The sequence below is a fragment of the Vidua chalybeata genome, chromosome Z (assembly GCF_026979565.1).
Source record: "Vidua chalybeata isolate OUT-0048 chromosome Z, bVidCha1 merged haplotype, whole genome shotgun sequence".
In the NCBI taxonomy this organism is placed as follows: Eukaryota; Metazoa; Chordata; class Aves; order Passeriformes; family Viduidae; genus Vidua; species Vidua chalybeata.
Window position 1 is genome coordinate 22,512,864 of NC_071570.1, and position 21,794 is coordinate 22,534,657.

Genomic DNA, 21,794 nt, shown 5'->3' on the forward strand with positions numbered 1-21,794 from the left:
TTAAAATGATGGCTATCTAACAAAATTGTGGCTATATTATGCTGTCAAATGTATAACCTTTCTTCATTTCTTCACCCTACCATACCAAAAATGAGATTATGCAATATGCATAGTAAACAGGATGTTTGTATTTCAAGCAAGAACTCGAAATCTTCTGAAAGAATTAAATCCCAAAACAAAGCCAGATTTTTCAACACAGCAGAATTCCTAATGCAAGCCTTCCTTTAAGATAGGTTAGCCAAACCAGAGAGAAACCTTCAGCTGAACCTTCTTTTATCTGCACTTTCCCCATACATATTTCCTTTTTTTTTTAACCTTCAGGTAGCAAAACACTTTAGATATTCAAAATCACAGTTGATATTCAAAATCACAGTTTAAATGTCCACAGATATGTGGGCATTATCCTGGATATTTCAAAGGTCAGCTTCACAGAAAATAAAAGCTGCTGGACAATTACCATGTTTAGAGAACTTTATCACTTCATACAATCTGAGACATGCAGTGACAATTGTCAGATCTCTGTCTGGGTTTATTCTTTATTTCTGGGTTTATCACTTTACCACACCGAAATCCAAAGTATAGTATTTTAACAAACACTAAAGTCAAAATACAATGCTGAATAAAAATGGGGGAAAAAACTACTAGAAAAATACACACAGAGTTCATATTCATACTGAGAATAATAATGAAAAGTGTCTAATGATGATTTATATTTAAGCCCCCTAAGAGCAAAACCTTATTCACACTGTCATGCTTACCACAAACAACTAATTCACTAAATCAGTCTCTATGGCTAATGTCAAAAGGTACTGTCCAGGTCAGTAGAAAAACAGCCATGATCAGAATAAAACCTAATAGAATATAATGTTGGCTATGCTCTCCAAATACACAGATTCTCTTAACAATATACAAATCAAAACAAAACCAGATTTACTACCATTTTCTGTATCTATCTTTTCATATGCAACACTCTGTTTACATGCCTTACATTAATCAGCCTTTTTTCTGCTGTTGTAAAGTTTTCAGACAGTGACTCTTTTTGTTCTGCATCAACAAACCATAGTTAAACAACTTCTTAAAAAACACACAATCTTTCAATATTACCATTCAAAATGCTTATTAGAACTTTTAATACCATCTCCTTAGAAGCAGTTGACTGCAGATTTTATTTTAAACAAGCTTGTTCCAAAGGTGACTTTAAAATCTTCCCACATTTAGACAGCATATTACATTGATAATCTCACCAAATTCTGCAAGGTTGTACTGAATTACACAAAGGTTCTTTTGTTTTTTATTGCACACAAGCAAAAAAGCAGAGAGTATTCACAAGACTGTTTTCAGAATATTCCACACACATTTGTTTAATCATTAAAATAAAAATGCACAGTTACAAAATGGGACAGTATTAGCTCTGCTTTTAATTCAACTTTTCATTTATTACACAAGCATTGTAAAGATAAAGACATGTGGCTACTTCCACACTATGCAAAGATTTTATTACTCTCTTTCTATAACACTAGTATTTAAACAAACGCCAAAAAAATGAAATTAACATTTTCTAGGCTATGTTGAGGACCATATTCTAATATGAATCTTTAATGCCTTTGAAAACAAAACACACATACTCCCAAACTTACAAATTCATACTGTGGACACACATACAAGTCAGGCAGGATATCACGTTTTTTAATGTCAGCAGGAGGTGAGGTGCTTGATGCATGTATAAAGCAATGTATTATAGCTCATGATGCCAGATTCTGAAAGCAGAGACTTGGACACAGAGACTCTCCTCTTCTCCTTAGCTGGGGAGCTGTAAGCAGGTGGACATTAGAGTACCTGGGGAAAGAACCGGCCTGAGAAAGCCAGCGACAATGTCAGAGGCTCACAACTCTGCGCACATCCCTGCCCCATGACACAGACCACACCAAGGAGCGAAGCCCGTGGAGGGTCCTGATCCCGCCCCAAACCCGGCCCTGTCCATGGTGCTGCAGGAACGCTCCTGATGGGGAGAGGAATCCACTGCCACCACCCCAGCTGCTCCCTTCCTATAGTCTCGACTAAGTCTGGCACTATCACAAATGCTCAGTAGGCATTGACAGCTTCCAAATCCAAGTTTAAACACACAGATGTTAACACCCGAATGTCCATGAAGAACCAGGTAAAAAAGCAGGTCATTACCTTTATTATGACACATAAAGGTAATACACCAAAGGCTTCATATGTGAAAAACAGAGATGCAAGAGTTGTGCTTGGCCTCACAGGGCATATCTAAGCTCAGTTGACTTTGTGTGTTTGCAGACTGAACTGCAGGGCACAGAAACAATGCTAAGGGTCTGTTCAAGACATCATTCCAAGGGTGTGGGCTACTCAACAAGTTCCTTCATGCTAGGAAGAAGCAAAGATACAAACAGGTGATTCTTACTATAACAGGTTAAACACTCCCATCCAGATTTTAAATTATATTGTAATTCAGTGAGTAGATGCAGCACACACTCATCATGAGCTAAGATAAAGTTACAGGAGACCAATCTGTGAACCCTGCCAGACTGAGTAAGAACCTCAACTCAAAAACAAAGGCATGAGTGGAAGCACCTCCCATCATAACAAACTCACAGAGACACTGTCAGGATGAGAAGACCTTCCAAAAACCAAAGAATAGAAAAGAAAGATTCCTGAAAGCACAGAAACACGTTAAGCATTCTGGAAAAAGCAAACAAACAAAATACAAAGCAAAACCCAAACCCAACTAACCAACAAACCACATACACCAAAAATCCGAACTCCTCAAATATCCCCAAAACCTAAGTGAATAAATCAACAACAACAAACCCTAAAATGTAAGGTGCTTTAAACCAATCAACCAACCAAAATCAAACCAAACTAACCAATCACAGAAAAAAAAAAAAAAAAAAAAAAGAAAAAAAAAAAAAAGCCGTGAAAAACTTCTGACGGTATCCACCTTCAGAAATCATAAAAGAATACAATAGCACAGAATCAAGGAATCACAAAGACATTTCCAAAGAATGGCCATATCAAACCAAAAGCAAGAACTGCTTGCAAAGGAGAAACCTACATTTCTAGCCTAGAAAGTTTGTAATTAATTTATTATCATGGCTTGAATGGATATGACAGCATTACTGTAATGAAAAAGCTTGGAATCCAGAGATTCTCCTGCTCAAAACATGATTTATCTAATTCATTAAGAAATCCGAAAAGCCAGAAAATCCTAGAGAGAAAAAGAGGTCCAAACTAATTTGACATTTAGTGGGCAGCTGCTTATTTTGGAATGTCTTCATTCCTTATACTGCCCAACTCTCTTCAGAAAAATCACAGCAAATGCTTCCACCATGATTTCTAATTTCATTAGTGCATTATATTAAATCCTCCACTTAAGTGTCCAATAGCCATTACATAATAGTAATACAACCCGGTCTTTTGTGTTTGTCTGAAATCTCCGACAATCTTGTAATTATAAATTTTTATGTTGATAAATCCAAATGCCCATAGACTTACGCAGGTTTAACTGTTGGAGAGATTCCCCAACAAATAAGTGAGAAAAGCACACTTTTGTGCCTCCCTGAAACACCTATACACCAATGCATGGGCAATGAACAAAGGGGATTACAGAGGTCTGTGTAATTAATGCAGCTCCATGATACTGGGATCATGGAGACATGGTGGGATAGCTCACATGACTGGAATGCTGTGATAGTCAGTAAGGGCTCTTCAGGAAGAAGAGGCTAGGAAGACTAAAAGCAGCTCTTCCTTATATGAGAGCAGATGAGGAACCAGTCAAGAGCTTACAGGTCACAGTTAGCAGACAGAACATTAGCGAGGCTGTAATGGGTGCCTGTTGTAGAGTGTAAATATATGAATACTCCTTCAGACAACTGGAAAAACTTCCATGTTTACAGGCCCTGTTCTCACAGGGAACTTGAAACACCATGGTGTCTGCTGGAAGGTCAACAAAGCAGAACACAAACAATATAGGGAATTTCTAGAGTGCAGTGGTAGCAACTTCCTGATCATGGAGAAGCAAATTGCTAGACTGATACATACAAACTGTGAAGAACTTGTCATGGGACATTAAAGTTTGTCTGCAATGATGATGAGAAGATGGAGCTCAGAATCTTGGAGGAAGTATAAAGTACAAGACAACCCTGGATTTCAGGACAGGAGAATGTAATCTCTGAAGAGATCTACTTGGAAAAAACCTACAAGATACCCTGTAGAGATGAACCCAGTAAAGCTAGGTGATATTTAAGCATCATCCCAAACTCAAAAATGGTCTATCACCATATGTAGGACATCAAAGGCAACAGGATGTCAGCAGAAATTAAAAAAGAGCTTAGATATAAAAAGGAAATCTGTAAGAGGTGGAAGCTGGGATGGCTGATCTGGGACAGGAAGAGGTATCTTAGGCATCAGGTTGGGAAAGCCAAGGTTACTGTTACTGATTTGAATCTGGGGAGTAAAATTCTTTCACAGGAAAGGAAAACTATAGAAAATGAGGGACCACTGCTAAATATAGCAGGGCCGCTGATAACAACAAACACAGAAAAACTAAGGTACTCAGCACTTTCTTTGACTCAAGTATTTACTGCTAAGACCAGTGTTTAGGAATCTGAGGTCTGCAAGAATAGAAGGAAGGAATGGCTGAAGCAAGGAAGACTTAGCCTCAGTGGAAAATTAGGTTATGGAGCATTTACACAGGACATATAGAAGTCCATTGGCTCTAACAGGTCATACTTCGAGCTCTGAGGGAGCTGCCTGATATTTGGATGTGTGTACTCTTAGTCCTGTTACTGAAAGTGATTACACCTTCCTGTTAAATAGAAGAGAGCAAATATCACACCTATCTTCAAGAAAGAAGATTGATGACAGACTGATCAGCTTCAACTCAGCCCCTGGTAAAGTGAATATTAGTTGCCTCTGCCACCATTTAGAGTCGGACAGAAAGGAATTTCATCATGTTCAAAGAAAAATTCAAGTCTTGCACAGACAGAATACCAGTACCTGCCAAGTGTCTCCATGTGACTCGAGAGCAGCTTGGTAGAGATAGACCTTGAGGAACATAAAAAAACAAGTTGACTATAAACCAGTTATGTGCCCTTGCAAACCAAGAAGGTCCACAGCTTCTTGGACTACATTAAGAGCAGTATTGTCAGCAGGTAGAGGGAAAGCAAATGCCAATCATGACTCAGCACTACTTAGGCCAGGTGTAGGTTCCCCAGAGAACACAGACATGGGTTTACAGGAGTGGTTCCAGAAAAGGGATCCAAAAATGATCAATAGGCTTGATACAGAACATCCTTGATACAGAAGTGTTTAGTCTAGAGAACGGAAGGGTTATGTGAGGATGGCTCTTACCTATGTGTACAAACAGGGAGTCAGACTCCTCTAACTGGTCCTCTGTCAAGATAAGAGGTAAGAGATACAAATACATTAAAAATGCATTTTGTGTGGCAAGAGTGAATTTTCTTTTTACAGTGGATTGTTCAGAAAGCTTGTCAAGTAACCACCCATAACATTATTAAAACCCCAACTACAACTTAGTCCTAGACAACTGATCCTGTTGAACAATATCAAGAACTCCTTTCCATCCTTGAAGTTTCTCTTAAATGTATACATATGTTTAAACACCACTTCTTTTTTCTTTTTATTTTCATAATACTTTGCCCAATATTGTGCTCACCACTACTTCCCACCCACCCACCGCTTGCCTTTTTGCACGTAAATTTGTTTTCTTGTGTTCTTCCTCTTCTGTTTGGACTTACTTTCTTCAGTAGGAAGAAATTAAACTTCAGAATACTTCTAAATATCACCCCTCTAAAAAGCAAGTCAAAAGACTCTGTGGTTCCAAGTCTGCATGTTTATTAGAGAAAAGACACTTACAAATAATGAAGATATAGTTTATGTTCTGGAAAACCAAACAAAACCCTCAAGATCCAAGTCAACCTTCAAACCTTCACCTTCAAAATATAATTTTACAATTATGCTTAGGACACCCAAAACATTTGAAATTTTAACACTTTTTACTTTTGCTTTTTTTCTGTTGTTGTTAAAGCAATTAATGTTTCAACACATAATTAACTGAAATGTTATGCTTTTAGATGCAATCCAAAGAATGAATTTTCTGCCCCTCTGCTGAAATTCACTACATTTTATGTATCTCTCTTTTGTCCATTTAGATGAGAGGGTGTGTGTTTAGAGCTGAGTGAAATAGTAGATGAGTGGAATATTCTTGATGCAGTCTAATTAGTGCTTAGTAAAGGAGAGTAAATGCATTTCCCCAGTCTTCTACTTATTCTTCTTTTTATACAGCCCAAATACTGTTAATCTTCATTACACACTCATATTCACCTTGCTTCCTATCAAGACCCACAGATCCCTCTTATCAGAGCTGCTTCCCAGTGAGTACTGCTTCAAGGGCTTGTGCCATCCCAGGTGGAAGAAAACTGCATTTATCCATTTTGACTTTGAGTCTTCTGCCACCCATTCCTCCTCTGCTTGTTCAGGTCTCTCTGCTTGGCAATACTACCCCCCAAATTTCCATCAATTTACTGTGTCTGCAAACTTGGCAAGAGTCCACTGTATTGCCACGAGACACTGAACAGTACAGGTCCTCAGGATTCATCCCTGCAATTCCTTGCCTGTCATCACTTCCCAAATAGCATGCAACCACTACCCTCTGAGTTCAATCATTCAATGTTTTCTTTTTTTAAACCCACCTGGCTGTCCATCCTCCCAGTTTACTACAGGAATCACCAGACTGGGATAGGATAATGGGACACTTGCACATTGAATTAAATTACAACTTTTGCTCTATCCTTGGTGTTGGGGATTAGGTTTCTCTCTGTTCCATTTTACTTAGGGAATTTTTTCCCTGTAAGTTGCTAGGAAACACTAACAACTGTGTACTTAAACAAAAGAAGTGGGCAAGCTCAGGGGAGGAGGGCATCTGGTTGCACTTCTCTTATCTGGGAGTTTTTCTCTGAGGGGCAGAGATACCTCGAGAACTGGGCTGACAAAAGATGGAGCTGGGGCAGCTGAGTTCACTCTCTCTCTCAGCTTCAGAGGAGGACAGTCAGAGCCACCACTTAGGGAAGGGAATTCACTGCTATTGCTGGAGCCCAGTCCAGTGCTGCTTCTTCTGCCATGGGGTGAGCCTCTACTCATGAGAGCAGCCACTGAACTGAGACCTTATTATCACCTGCCTCACTAAGAAAGGCGCCTATCACCATCTGCCCCCTCACTAAAAGAGGGACCTGGCCACCGCTGTCCTGCTCCCACCTCTTCTTCAGCACTGCTCTGAGCTTTCGCTGCACTGTAGCCCCGCACCCTCTGCCTGCCGAGATGTCCTGCTCATCAGAAGCTTGCTGCTTCTGAGAGTCCTGCTGGGGCACGGGGATCGGCTGCCCCAGGGCTTTGTGAAGCAAAGCCTCTCTGCCATCCCTTCCCATCTGGGCCGAGCCGCCATTACCGCATGCTGCCCGAGCTCGCGCCACAGCGCCCCCTGCAGCCGCGGGGAATCACCGCACCTGCCCTGCCCGCCGGGAGCCAGCAGCGCCCCTGCTGGCTGCGACCGGAACTGCACCAACGGGGAAGGTGCCTGTGGCTGTGCTGTGTTTGGTGTCAGTGCCGCAGCTGCTGTTGGTTTCCTTTATCATCCATACTAGTAAAGAACGGTTATTCCCATATCTTTGCCTGACAGCCCCTTAATTTCAAAATTATAATAATTCAGAAGGAGGGGGTTTATATTTTCCATTCCAAAGGAGGCTCCTGCCTTCCTTAGCAGACACATCGGTCATTCAGGCCAAGACACTTGGCCACAGAGAAAATTTTATCACAGAAGGCAGAAGACCTTGTAAGGCACAATTTGCTCTTAGAAAAAAAATTCACCCTGGCTATTCCTAATCATCACCATTTCACCAGCACTTCACGAAAACTGTCGCCTTTTTCCCAAATACTGAAATAAGGCTGACTGGCCCTCTTTTAAAACGGATGCAAGATTTGCCTTTCCCCACTTGTCAGGGACAAAAGTCAAAGTGGTATTATTAAAAGTCAAATGTCTGTTGACATAAGCTGTGCATTTAACCAGGTTTTGATCCACAGGATTTACTCACTCCTTTTCCTTGGGATGATTTGCCCTCCAAAGTCTTACCCTTTTCACCAGCAGGACTAAAAAGATCTTAAATAATTTGGTCACTCTTTGGCTTTCTCTGTAAGGCAGACTGGTTTGCCACTAAAATTCTGGAATTTCAAAATACAGTATATTCACAGTCCAAAAGACTTAACACAAATTACAAGCATCTAGTCTACTTCTCTCAATTTTGGGAAACCAACCTGAAACAATCAGTTTCCCCATATTGCTACTTAAGATCAGGAAATATGCAGGGAAATGACACAAAGGACAAATCAGTTACTTTTTATCCTCTCTTATTAAAATATGCAGATAAAATATTTGTTCCATAACAGAAAATAATTAGGGACAAGCAAATCTTAAAACAGTAATCCTTCAAATCCCTTCTATTCAGGGGAACCTCCTGAAGATCTGTCTTTTTTAACATAGAACAATGAAGCATGCAGGTAAAGAGTGTGAAGGGATAGCTATGATCTGTGTAGAACATGTCCATCACAACTATTCAGTGAGTGTTTGTAAAATAGAAACTTCCGTCCAAAGGGAAAGGAGAAAGAAACAAGAAAAGGATATCTATAATAGGTCAGCCAAATACTTCTCAAAATGTACTCTTTCATAGAATCATAGAATGGTTGGGTTGAAAGGGACCTTAACATCTAGTTCCAATCCCTGGCCAGGGACACTTTTCACTAGGACAGGCTGCTCAGAGCTCCACCCAACCTGGCTTTGAACACTAACAGGGATGGGGCATCCACATGTTCCCTGGGCAACCTGTTCCTATGCCTCACCACTGTCGTACTACAAAATTTCTTCCCAATATCTACTCTAAAACAAATCTTTCAATTTGAAGGCATTACCCCTTGTTCTGTCACTACATGCTCTTGTAAAAAGTCTCTCTGGCTTTTTTGAAGGCTCCCTTCAGGTAGGGTAAGGCTGTAATTAGGTCACCCCAAGGCCTTCTCTTCTCCAGGTGGAACAATTCCACTTCTCCCAGCCTTTCCTAATAGAAGAGGTGTTCCATTCCCCTCAACTATCTTGGTGGCCTCCTCTGGACTTGCTCCAATTGGTCCATGTCCTTTCTGTCCCCTGCCAGGAACCAGGATGCAGCACTGCAGGTGGAGTCTCACTCACCATAGCAGAGGGCCAGAATCCCCACCCTGGCCCTGCTGGGGGTCCAATTCTTTGGATGCAGCCCAGGACACATTTGGCTTTCTGGGCTGTGAGTGCCCATGGCTGGGTCACATCCAGCCTCTCATTCACCAGCACCCCAAGTCCTTTTCAGTAGGGCTGAGGTCCATGAGTTCATCCCTAGCCTGTATCAATACCAAGGGTTTAATGCCATAGTTGCTGAATCACGGAACTGTATCTCGTAAAGATCATGCAAAGAGTAACAACATTTCTCTAGAACCCAGGATATCCCAATATCTCCGAGATTTGTCCTGTACACCTGAATCATTAACAAAAGGCAGTTCACAATACTCAGAACTCTTTAATATTATTCTGTCCTTAGGTAAATTGAATCTTTTAATTTTTGACTTTTCCTCAAAACTGAAACCACAGCTGAAGAAAGGTTAAAAACCAAATCTGGAATTTAAAAGTGAACAGTTTAATGTGCAGAAAACTTCACTTCTAAGTTCAAGCAGAGAATTACACTCGCACACCACTTCAGCTAACACGATTTCCTTTGTCCAACAAGGTAATTAAGTGGTATGCAAAACATTCTGGTGGTCAAGAGTCATTTCTGTTATGAGTTGTGAGATTATCCCCTAAGGCTGTGTATCACAAAAAGTGCAATCTCTAGCTGTAGACGCTAGGAAAAGCAGTACAAAGAAATGATTAAAAAATTCTAGGCATCACCTCCACAGATTCATCATCAAAAATCTCAGCAGGCTTCTTGGCCACTCAGAATCTATCTTGATTTGAAACAGTCCTGTTGATTCAAGAGGAGTTCTCTTCTTCAAAGGTGGTGACCAGCTCCATTGAGGTCACAAGAAGAGGAAAGTGAGAGATATAAATTCACCTTTTTACTAGTTTTGTTGCCTAGAAGAAATATGCCACTTTTACATCTGTGCAAAAAAGCTGCAGGTAAGGTCTTCAGCAATTAAAATTTTTATTACTAGGATACCTGCTGATACAGCATGAAAGTTATTTGAGAAAATGGGTCCAAGTAAATACTGTTATTATTTTACACAGCATCAAAACATCCTCCCAGATAAACCAGCACCAGTCAAAGACACTACAATAAAACAAATAAACCAGGATGTTACTTTGGGTAGAAAATTTTACAAGCATTAGTGAGACATAAACAACATTGATGAAAATTCCAGACCTAAACAAGAAGCACTATGAGAACTGTACTATTGGGCATCTACCAAATCATGACGACTCTGATATGATGATTATCACAATATATACTGAGAGTGATAGGAAGTATGGTACGTTATTTTCCAAAGTGTCAAAACAAGATACAAGTAACAATAACTTTCTTTTTAACTAGATAGAAATTGACAGAGGCACAAGAATTCTTGAAATTATAAACAAAAAAACCCCATGCACATCTTGTTTCACTCACTATTATAGAATACTCACTATTATCTAAAGTGTTTAATTTCTGTGCTTTTGCAAAGCTGTAAAAACAAATATAAGTATGATTTTTTAAAAAATCAGAAGTTAAACATCAACGGAAAATCTTGTCCAAAAGAAGTAAAGGGAGAAGTTAAAAGTAAAATCTGTACAGGTAGCATAAAGATAATTTTAAAATATATTGCATTCTGAGAGCTAGATATTAATAAAATGAGTAGTAAGATGATAAATATGAATGTATGCTATTAAAAAAATAAAGGAAGACAAACAGCAGATCTGGCATGTTACAAGAAAAATACAATAAAATATTTAAAAGTTAAAAGAAAGTAATCTGCAAAAAAATTCCTTTATGGGAGCGGGAATGCTCATTCAAAAACCTGCAGAACTAAAGATGACAAATAAGAACATGAAAATTTAGGACCATTCTATTACATTCCTTTACAGCTGCATAGGTGAAGACATGAAATTCATTAAACATTCACTCATCTAAAGAAGAAAATTATGTTCACTCTCTATAATTTAAATCTACATTCTTACACACCTCTAAAGGCTTAAGCAAAAAAGAGTCTTCGTATTGACAGAGTCCTTGCTAAACTCAGACCTTCAAGGGTTCACTGAGGAAAACTAAGATCTAATTCGGTCTCTGTCTTCAATTCTAGGAAGGAGCGAATGTAGAGCATCATTTGATCTACTCTGGTTTGATGTGGTATGGTGAATTTGAATATATCTGCTCGCTCCAAGGTTAAATTGTGAACAGTCAGCCTCAAAGGCAACATGTTATATTATTCTGGAATACAAACAACTGTTATGGTTCGGAAATAAAACAGTGTCCCCAAAGAGAAAAACAGAGGATATCTAAAACCAGAGATGGAGCACCTTGCTAGTTAAAATAAATTTAGAAGTACCACAGATACTCCAAAATAAGAAACATTCAGAGATGCTGAACTGCAAGCATGCACATACAGTCATGAGAAACCTTAAGTCCTATTCTGTGGCCAAAGCACTGCTATTTCCCTAATATTTGCATCTGAGACACAGAAAATCCTGTTCTATATGTTTTAGACATCCTACAATTATAAATTTCAGCTGCAATGTGAATACTATAGAAATGAAAATTAATAATAAGTGGTCAATTACTCTGCATAATGATGTTTGCCTCCCCTATTCAGTCTCATCCTCCATTTGGTAATATTTACTATTTCATATGTATTTTCCAAAAGATGAGCTAATGATACAGACTGTATCCTGTACAGTTCCTGTACAGACTGTACAGGAATTTTCCTTTTGGTTATGACTAAGATATGAGTAACAGTAACACCAAACTCACACACATGTCAAAAGATGCACCAAAAAAAAAAAATTCATCATATGTTCTACTAGCTTCAAAGTATGATCACTAAGAGCATATTCTTGTTATTTCCTGTGATTATGCCAACAGTTTCAAGAAATCTTTGTCAAAAGCAGCAAGATCAATAAATCAAACCTTGAAATATGGCATACAAAATTGTTTTATACAAAGTCTCTTCTTTGATATAATACCACAAAGGAAAAAATTCCAAGCAATTAATATATCCAATGCAACCCTAAGACCCCTGCCTCCCTTTACTGCCTGCTAAGGTTGTTCTTAAGTAGTACACGAAAATCTAATCATTAGCATACAATCAATTAATCATTAACGGACAATAATAAAAAAAATCAAAATAAATTTCACCTTTATTTGACACAAATAGTTAATGCTAACATAATGTTAAGAACTCATAATCACATATTAATATTATAGACTAGAAATATATCAATTATATTATTCTAGATTAAAATAACAACTGCATTATAATTCTACACTAAATTATTTATAAATTATATATATTTCTATATATAATATAGAAATAACTAAATTAATATATTTTATATTATATATATATATTAAGTAACAATGAAATACTGTTTTTTAATTTGTAAATCAACTTGCCTGAAATTCAAAGCAATTACTTTTGCATGCTCCTTACACAAATTTATGAATACTAGATTTGGTCCTGTTCATTTACTACTGAGAGGAATGAGTTGGGTTGGAATAAGTTGGTTGGACTTAAATTCATCACCTTAGAATTTATCCACTGTATTGCTTTCCTCCCAGCTCCTTTCAGAAGACAGTAAGTCTAAGTATCAGGGGGAACCCTATTGTACCAGCCACAGTACTGACAGTATTTGAATGTAGCATCTTCTAGTTTGAAGCTTAACTATCAGTTTATTTAGATATAGAAAAGACTACCCTATAGAGTTCCAAACAGAATTTTTCATTAGCCACCAGGTGCTTCCTTTTGCCAATATAAAACTGTCTTAAGTTGGAAATAGGGGTATTCTATTCCTATCTTCTGTTATCTGGCGGTTATCTTCTGTTAATTGGGCAATTTTCTTTATCCCTTCCACAACCAATCCTCCCTCCAGGCAGACATCTGCTGTTAATGGCCTATTGAATGTCACTGGATGACTGATAAAATTATATCATCGCATTGTGACATGCTCCACCCAGAGGGAGGAGCCAAGCATTCCTACCTGGATATAATCTGACATTTGGAACATCAGAGCAGCCTTTTCCACTAGATTCCCAAAGGAGCACCTGTCCTCTCCACTGGATTTCCAGAGGAAGACCAGGCCCACCTAATACTACTGGACCTTCAGAGGAAACCTCACCCTTCAGGATCACTGCTTCAACAAAACCACATCTGCCACTCCAAAAACACTGCAACCACAATTTAATGGTGCTTTAACTGCTACCAACACCCTGCCCAACAGGGTGTCAGGTCGTATTCTGACTCTGTCAGTAGTTTTTTTTTTGGTTTGTACTACTACATTTGTATTTTTAGTTTTTCTAGTAAAGAACTGTTATTCCTATTCGCATATCTTTGCCTGAGAGCCTTTTAATTTTGAAATTATGATAATTTAGAGGGAGAGGGGTTTACATTTTCCATTTCAGGGGAGGCTCCTGCCTTCCTTAGCAGACACCTGTCTTGTCAAACCAAGACAAAAATGTATTTTGATTATCCTATTTTAAACAGATGGGGAAAACTCTAAAAGAATCCACGTAGGCAATAATTTTAAAAAATGTTATCAACAGACATTTGAACTTCATGTAAACTGCTGTCTGGCCAGTTCTATTTGTAGAAGGCCATGAAACCCATCCCTGACTCACCAAATGTCACTAGCACTAAATGCACTATAATGAAAATCTGCATCTCTCCATTGATATTGTGCTCCATTTCTTAATCTCTTCTCTCTTGCAACTTAATAATTAAAATATCTTCTCATTTTTTTCTAGCTTTGTATTTCAAGTTTGGGGTTTTTTGCTTTGCCTATGAAACAAGTACATGTGCCTGCTCTACTTAATAAAAGATGACTATAATGCACTGAGAGTGTCTAGGAAACTACTATAATTCTAAAATTAAAACCCACCCCCAAAACAGACTTTCATTTACTTGCATGCTTAACTGAGCCAATATCTTTGCTATGTCCCCGTACTAGATAAGTTTGCACTCTTACACAAAATACTGAATTAGACCAGATTCACAGAGATTTCTGTGTGTCTCTGCCAAGTAATCATGTCCCACACTAAGTCTTCCTACAGATACAACATCTTCTTTTCTTGTAAAGAAAACTACAAGGTATGCTAGTAGTCCAATTCATTTTCAGGAATACACTCCCAGAACAATGATAACACTCATGAGTAAATGTGGGACATGATAACATTAAATCAACCACTGGTCATCTGTTCATCCCTAAGAAGTCAACAACACAGCTTACTGACAGCAATAACTTAAGGATATCTCCAGAAAACACTATTCCTAAAGAACTGTACAGAAGTTTTAAAATGAAATAGTAAAACAAAGCGAAGATATTCAGGTAATCTCAGTCACAATGAAAACTTGACATCCCACAGCTCCACACTTTACTTAGAGGTTATAATACTACATAAATATTTTATTCTTTAAAAATTTATTTAGCCAGTTCACAGACTTATTCAAACTGTAAGAGATAACTCATACTCAATGAGACCTACAGGCTCCCAATTACCTAAAAAATTACTGGTACATGCTCTGATCAATCTGAATCACACAATATATATAAAAAAACTTTATGGTTGCCTCTGGCAATCTCCTGAAAAATAAAAATTCTAACTTACAGTTAAGTCTACACATAGTAAAAAACATGCACTGTAATTTTTTAATTCACACAGCTATGGAATCAAAGTATGATATTAAAATTAATCTAGTGGTGATTAGCAGATAAAAAAACTAAACCAAATACACTTCATATGATATGTAGAGATTTTCTGAGTTGGTCAAGCAAATCTTACCCCAGCAGAATTTTAGCATGAACCTCTTTGTTAGTCCTTGAGATTTCTCTCAAAGAGGTAATTTCTGCATCAAACCAAAATCCTCTTTCTTCTGGTGTCTCAACATTGTAGTTAACCATCACCACATCACCCACTTTTAGCTCACTCCACTTCAGAATGGTTCTTGCTCGGGGCCGAAGATTAACTGTGTCCATTTCTATTATGCCATTTTCTGGGTACCTTGAAAAGCAAAACCAACAACACCAATGATTATGACTACTGGAACAGTACAAAGAAAGTCACAGACAACATTTTTTCAGAAGTAGAAGTTTTTAAATGTTCTTTGGGCATACAAAAACCATAAAATCAGACCTATTATCCTTTGTAAAATATAGCTTTCCTCTAGAGTAAGAATTTGTCTTATCTCAGAAGAGAAAAACAGCCTCCATGAGTTTTTTTTTTTTAAATAATTCAGTAAATCTATGCACTTCTCAATAATTTAGTGGTATTTCACAGCCCTCTAACTAAAATCCCAATGCAGGAAGGACACCTTTTCACATTTGAGATGCTTTTCATTTCAACACTACAGTTTTCTTATATTCCTCTGAATAAGGCAACTATTATTTGATACTAGAGCCTGTATTTGCACATGTGCCGGAAAAATAGCAGAATATAGACAGGATCAAAATACTAATTGCAAAAAAAAAAAAAAGCTAGCCTGCAACAAAAAGTTAGAAGATGCTAAAGTGAAGTTCCTTTTTCATACTGTGTGTAGGCAGATAATCTCCTACCACTTAGCTAGTACTACATGAGTTCACAGAATAAATTTAACAGGGAAAATGGAATTAGTCTATTGCAAATAAACACCTGCTATTAAAATTATTCACTATCCCTTCTTAACAAACAATGCTGAGGATGATGTATCTAAAGTCATATTTTCATCATGCAATTACTGGCACTTGAATAAGAGCACTCACAGTTAAATTAATATACCTTTATCAAACAGCATTGTTAAATATTAACAGCAAAATCCTACTCTTACTAATACAAGTATGGTTCTACCACTTTACAACACGCCTCCACCTATACTGAACAAGAATACTTCAAGGTCTTGGGAAAATTGTGCATTGCAACTTACTACAGGAAGCAGTAAGTAGAACTAAAACAACTGTCATTAACAGCATGAAACTGACATCCTATAGCCTGAAATCAGGATGCCTACTCCTGAACAGTTGACTGAAAGCCCACCAGTGAAACTGGACACATTTTAAACAAGTTCATCTTGCTTTGTTTTATGCATTGTATTAAATCTAACACACCAGTTTGCTACTATTGATGTGGGGGACTGGGGGAACAGGGGAAATTTACTGATAGTTTTGTTTAAAGAAGCATGAACCACAATAGTTTAAGAATGGATGTACCTTCAGAAAAACTAATGGCTAAGTAGAAGAACATACCTCTAACTAAAAAAGTTAACTACAAAGCTTGATTTTGCACCGACATTTTTAGATCCTGATTATAAAATTCTGCACAACAGAAGTTACATAATATAAAGACAGGTGCTTGCGATCAAGTCACTATCAAAACAATAGCTTCATACAATGTAACTCTCCACATTTCCTAAGGTTTTTTTTGCCCATGTTGTTTCCAAATTCAGTGCATACTGGAAAGTTAACATTTGAGGTTTTGCCTTTATGCCATGCAACCTTCACCTAAAGAATTACCATATTGTTCTACTATATTAATTATTAATATTTTAACTGTTATGTCCACAAAACCCATGACTGATTCACCTACAGGTAATAAGACAAAGCAAAAAAATCAGCTATAGAGATCATGCCTACTTTACTGAATGCCTAAATAACATCACATTATTGTACAACAGGCTACTGAAATCTTAAGACAGCTACGTTTGACCTACTAATCAGTTCCAAAGGTTTTACAGTAAATCTTTCCTAAGGGTTGCAGAAGACAGCAAGTAGAACATAGCAAATAAAGACTCAGTTTACTTGAATTCTGAAACCAAAAGAGTACCTAAACATCAGGAACCTAGAGAAGATAGATTAAAACACTATTTATGTATACAGTGAAATAATCAAGTAAGAAATACATATGGAATCATAAAAATAACAAACATTTTAGAAGTTCCCATGTCACTCTTTAAAAAAAAATTAAAATATTTGACTTACAAGAGTTGACATTCACAGAAACTTAACCTTGATCTGAAAAATCTATTGTGTTCTGAAAGTAAAATGTCTTCAGCTTCTGTTTTTCCTGGGGGAGCTCTGGACAAGTTTTTTCCCCCAAAATTCAGATTAATATTATCTTTCTCACCTCTATACAACTCAGAAGAGATCCCCCCTATTGTACTGACGAGAAATTTCAAAGACTGTCATCATTAACAATGTCTCCACCTTTGTTCTTGGAAGAAGTTCATGAAAAAACCCAAACAAAAAAATATTGCCTATCAGTTACCAAAAGACACCCCCAAATTCCCTTTTATAAACAGAAACTATTTTCCAAAGGAAGAAAAGGAAGGCTGACTTTCCACTGAGTGAATCTTCCTTCTAATCAGCTAGTCAGAAACACAAGGTAACAAACTTCAGAAAAAAAAAAGATTTCTTTTGCCACATTCTACCTTTCTTTTGCAAAGGGCTACAGATATTGAATGTTTTTACTGCTGTACACATGAAGAAATGTTTTCATGATTGCTGATGAATGCTAGCAGCTATTCATATTAGTCCATACCCTTCGTATTAGTCCATAGCTGATACTTCAGGCAAAACAGCAGAAGCAGTACTTGTCACAAGTTTTTGAGTTAGGCTAAAAATTGCAGTTAAACTCTGTATGTTAAGCTCAGTACCACTATTCATTATTATACTAATAAGTAAAGAGTACTTTCACAGTAAACTTGTGCTCTCAAATGTGTCTAATGCCACAATTTATTTAAATATGAAAAAAAAATCACACTCACATTAGAAAATTCTACTATCTCACATTCATTTTCCTAAAGTTTAACATGCCTTTTGTAAAAATCACATATTAATTTAAAATCTAATCTCTTAAGTACGCAAGAATAATATTTAAGCATAGATCACAAGATATGAATGTAGATAAACCAAAATATAAAGAGAATAAATATGGTATTTTAAATTCTTGCCATTCTAGGAAGCTTTAATAAAGGACTACTGTGAGACATGAACACAAGCTGAAAGTGTTTTCTCATTTATTGAGTTACTTTTAAAATCCTAAACTGGCACTCAAGAGAAAACAGACATGTTTGTTCACAGCAATGTTTTAATTAGATTAGCATAAATTTGTACAGTTGAAATGAAGATTGTATGGCACAAATAAACCTTTAAATTTAAAACAGCTGTCAAGAGTTTCTTGGTTTTCCACAGTTTTAGGACATTTGGCAACTAATACTGAAAAAAGGAGCTATACTAGCAAGCATAATCATAAGAATTTAATGAATATTGCCCATAGGATGTCTCTATTTACCTCTCATTTAATTCTTCCCTGTAGTATTTCTAACAGTAACATAGCAAGGACTTCTTGAGATTTCGTATCTTTGTAGATGGTCTCCATAGCAAAGAATTATTCATGAAGTAAAAATTCCAGTATTTCTTAGCTATGTCCCGATGGTTGGCTGTGGCTCCTAAAATGCTCAAATGCTAGGACACATAGTAGTTCCATGTCAGAATAAACCCAAGCCTCCTCAATTTATTTGAAGAGGCTTGCAACATACCCTCTAACACTTTTCCCAGCTGTTACTAGAACAACTAGAACTGGAAAAATAAAATTCTGGGAACAAAAGTAAAGACTTCCCCAACCACTCTCCATACTAGTATGGTAAAGAATGTTAGTGCAGATACACAAATTTCAAAATTATTTTCCAAGACTAATAAAATGAAAGTATAATTTATTTTCTCAATCATAAAATTCAGAAATGAGTCATTCCAACCCCAGAATGAAGGAATAGAAGGACAAAAAAACAAAAGAAACAGAAAGGAATAAACTCTTGGAAGAGGCAAATGTGACTAAGAAGGTAGGACTGGATAAAAACTAGACTGCTACCACCCCACTCCCTTATAACCTGAGGAAATAATCAGCCCAGTTTTGCTGTACTGTTTGAGACAGCCAACAGAGTGTTTCAAAAAGCACTACACTGTAAGCCACAATTATGAATGGGAAAAAAAAAATCTGGGGTAGTCAAGATGTGTACTTCCAAAAAAACAGTATGTCTGATAATTTGATATTACAAGAAAAACAAGTAATATATTTCAAAGGACAGACTGGAAGGAATACTGAATATCAATAAAGATAAAAATCAGTCATATGGAACACAAACAAGATTTTGAGAACTTTACCTAACAATTAATAATTACAGAATTAAGCAGCTTAAACACTGAGAAACCGTATTAATAGCCTGAAGAGAACCATCTTAATTTCCTAATTACTTTAATTCTGAGTTTCCAGAAAAAGTAACTTCTAGTCTTACACGACTATGCTGTGTGGACAACATGGATACTCTGAAGGGAGACAATCTGGAAATAAGTGTAAGAAATAAAAAGAACATTCAAATTTTAATACAATAATTTTGTATTACAAGTTTAAGTAATATGAATATAGTGAAAAACAGGCTTACTTCCCTGGACAGCAGACAAGTCACACAATCTTTTGAAAAAGCTTTCCTCAGGAATGCAAGAAGAACACTTACAGCTAATTCAAGATAAATGAATAAATGGTAAAATTCAATCTTATTGTCACTGATCACACCATTTTTCAGCCAAGAATCAGTTTTAAACAAAAAAAAAAAACTTTAATGGTTATTATTTTAGTTGCTCTTTCAAACACCTACTAGGACAGCAAAGCTTCCCTCCCTTAGCTCAAATCCTTTCTAAAGAGACATAAGAAATCCCTAGATTGTCTCCTCAAACTTCTTCCTATCCAGTTTGCACAAGGTGCCTACAACCCTAGAAATCTAAGTCTTAAAATTAATGTCTGTTGTCAAAACCCTGATAACAATACATACAAATACTCTGACATTATAAAACATAGAATACGCAGTCAGAAACCCATTGCAAATGGGACAAATAACTTTACAAGGAACTAACTTCTTGAAATGAAGAGCAGCAGTATGTAGCTACTCCCATAAAATACTTTCAAGTATGAATGATTCTGGTGGCATGCATTCTAGTGAGGATATACAGAAAAAAGACATCTGACATATCAGCTCTTTGATTACGTTAGCATTGCCTAATAATCTATATGACATAAAAATTTTGAATGAGTAAACAAACTAATTACTGATACTAGGAACTGGAAAACAAAATTACATTGCTAGGAGAGGTGGTCCAAGTAGTGACTCAGACTAATTATAAAAAAGGTTTGTGACTGACATAAGGTCAGAAGAAACATGTGGTACCCTTAGGAACAGATTGCCCTAACATTCTACAATATAGCAGACAATATAGCTTTCATTCCTCTTCGTCTTCTGAAATTCTAAACTCTCCAACATATACAAAAGGATGTAAGTGCTATAAAAAAACTACAGTCTATAGCTCCCATCACTTTGTCATGTTTCTAGCCATTAACTTCATGTCCTTCAAAAGGAATCCCTCTCCTTACTTCAGTGTCTTAAACTACAGTCAGGAATCTGATAGTGTTTATCCTCCTGATTTGCACTTTTTCCTGTGTTTGATGTATATAAAGGAAAAAGTCCGGTAACTCAGCTAAACATTTACAAGAGTTAATTGAGATGTACATAGCATGCAAATGAATGTATTTTGACATTTTTTAACAGAAGACAAAACAATTTCCATCATGCACTATCACTAATGCTGCACGAAGCAGCTACCTCTCAAAGAAGCAGGGAATCTTTCCTATATGAGGCCCCACTGGATATAGGATTAATGTATTTGAGTGATGAATGAAAAACCCAGTAATATTCACCTAGTAAACACTAGGTTTTAGATATATTAGGAAACAAGAGCACTTCATTTTACAGTCACATAACCACAAAATTCAATGCAACTTCACTATCAGATGTACACAGCTGGAAAGCAAAGAAAGAAGTAGGAGCTACCTCATCTGAGAATGGCCCATAATGTCTTTTGGTCTCCAAAAATCAATTTATCAGTAGTGTGATTTATGTCAATCCTCAGATTAAATCCCAGCCTATTACCTGTATGTGAAAATTTCATATTAAAAACATTCAGAAAATGGACCCATTAAGCAAGTCTAATCTTCAAACTATTCCTTGAGAAAGTAATAGCATGTTTAATACTATTATTCTCTTGACAATCTCTTCAGCTGTGGATTACAGTTTCAAGTAGAAAGTTGTTTTTTTTGACCAGGCAGTACTTAGAACTTTTCTCATCATTGCCTCAGTATAGTCTGTGCTCTCCAGCTATAAGACTGCATCTTGCATATTGCTTTAACAGCCACTCTTTTGACCTCTGTGGCAACACAGCAAAATCCTAATCTTCTTAATGTGTGTGTGTGTGTGTGTACATCTTTAAAATCTGAGGGCATTGCTCCACAGCTCACATTAAGCAATAAGTAAAGAAAAGCAATTAGTTCCCTAGAAGAAATAACTACAGCATGCTTTATGTGGCATATGACACAGATATTACCTCATGGTAATATCTTAAAATAAAATTCTCTGATTGTTATAAAACCTGAGGGGAATATCATCAGCCAGAACAATGGCCTTGTAAAAAGTTACCTACACTTGAG

General features: G+C 36.9%; 1 protein-coding gene across 2 annotated transcripts in view; it reads right to left on the minus strand.

The window, feature by feature from the left end:
* Positions 1-21,794, minus strand: part of UHRF2 (ubiquitin like with PHD and ring finger domains 2) — an 82,967-nt gene that overhangs the window by 37,606 nt on the left and 23,567 nt on the right. For both annotated transcript variants that reach the window (XM_053932874.1, XM_053932873.1), the window contains exon 4: positions 15,075-15,293. In XM_053932874.1, the coding sequence (XP_053788849.1) occupies positions 15,075-15,293 (219 nt within the window). The remainder of the gene's footprint in view (positions 1-15,074; positions 15,294-21,794) is intronic.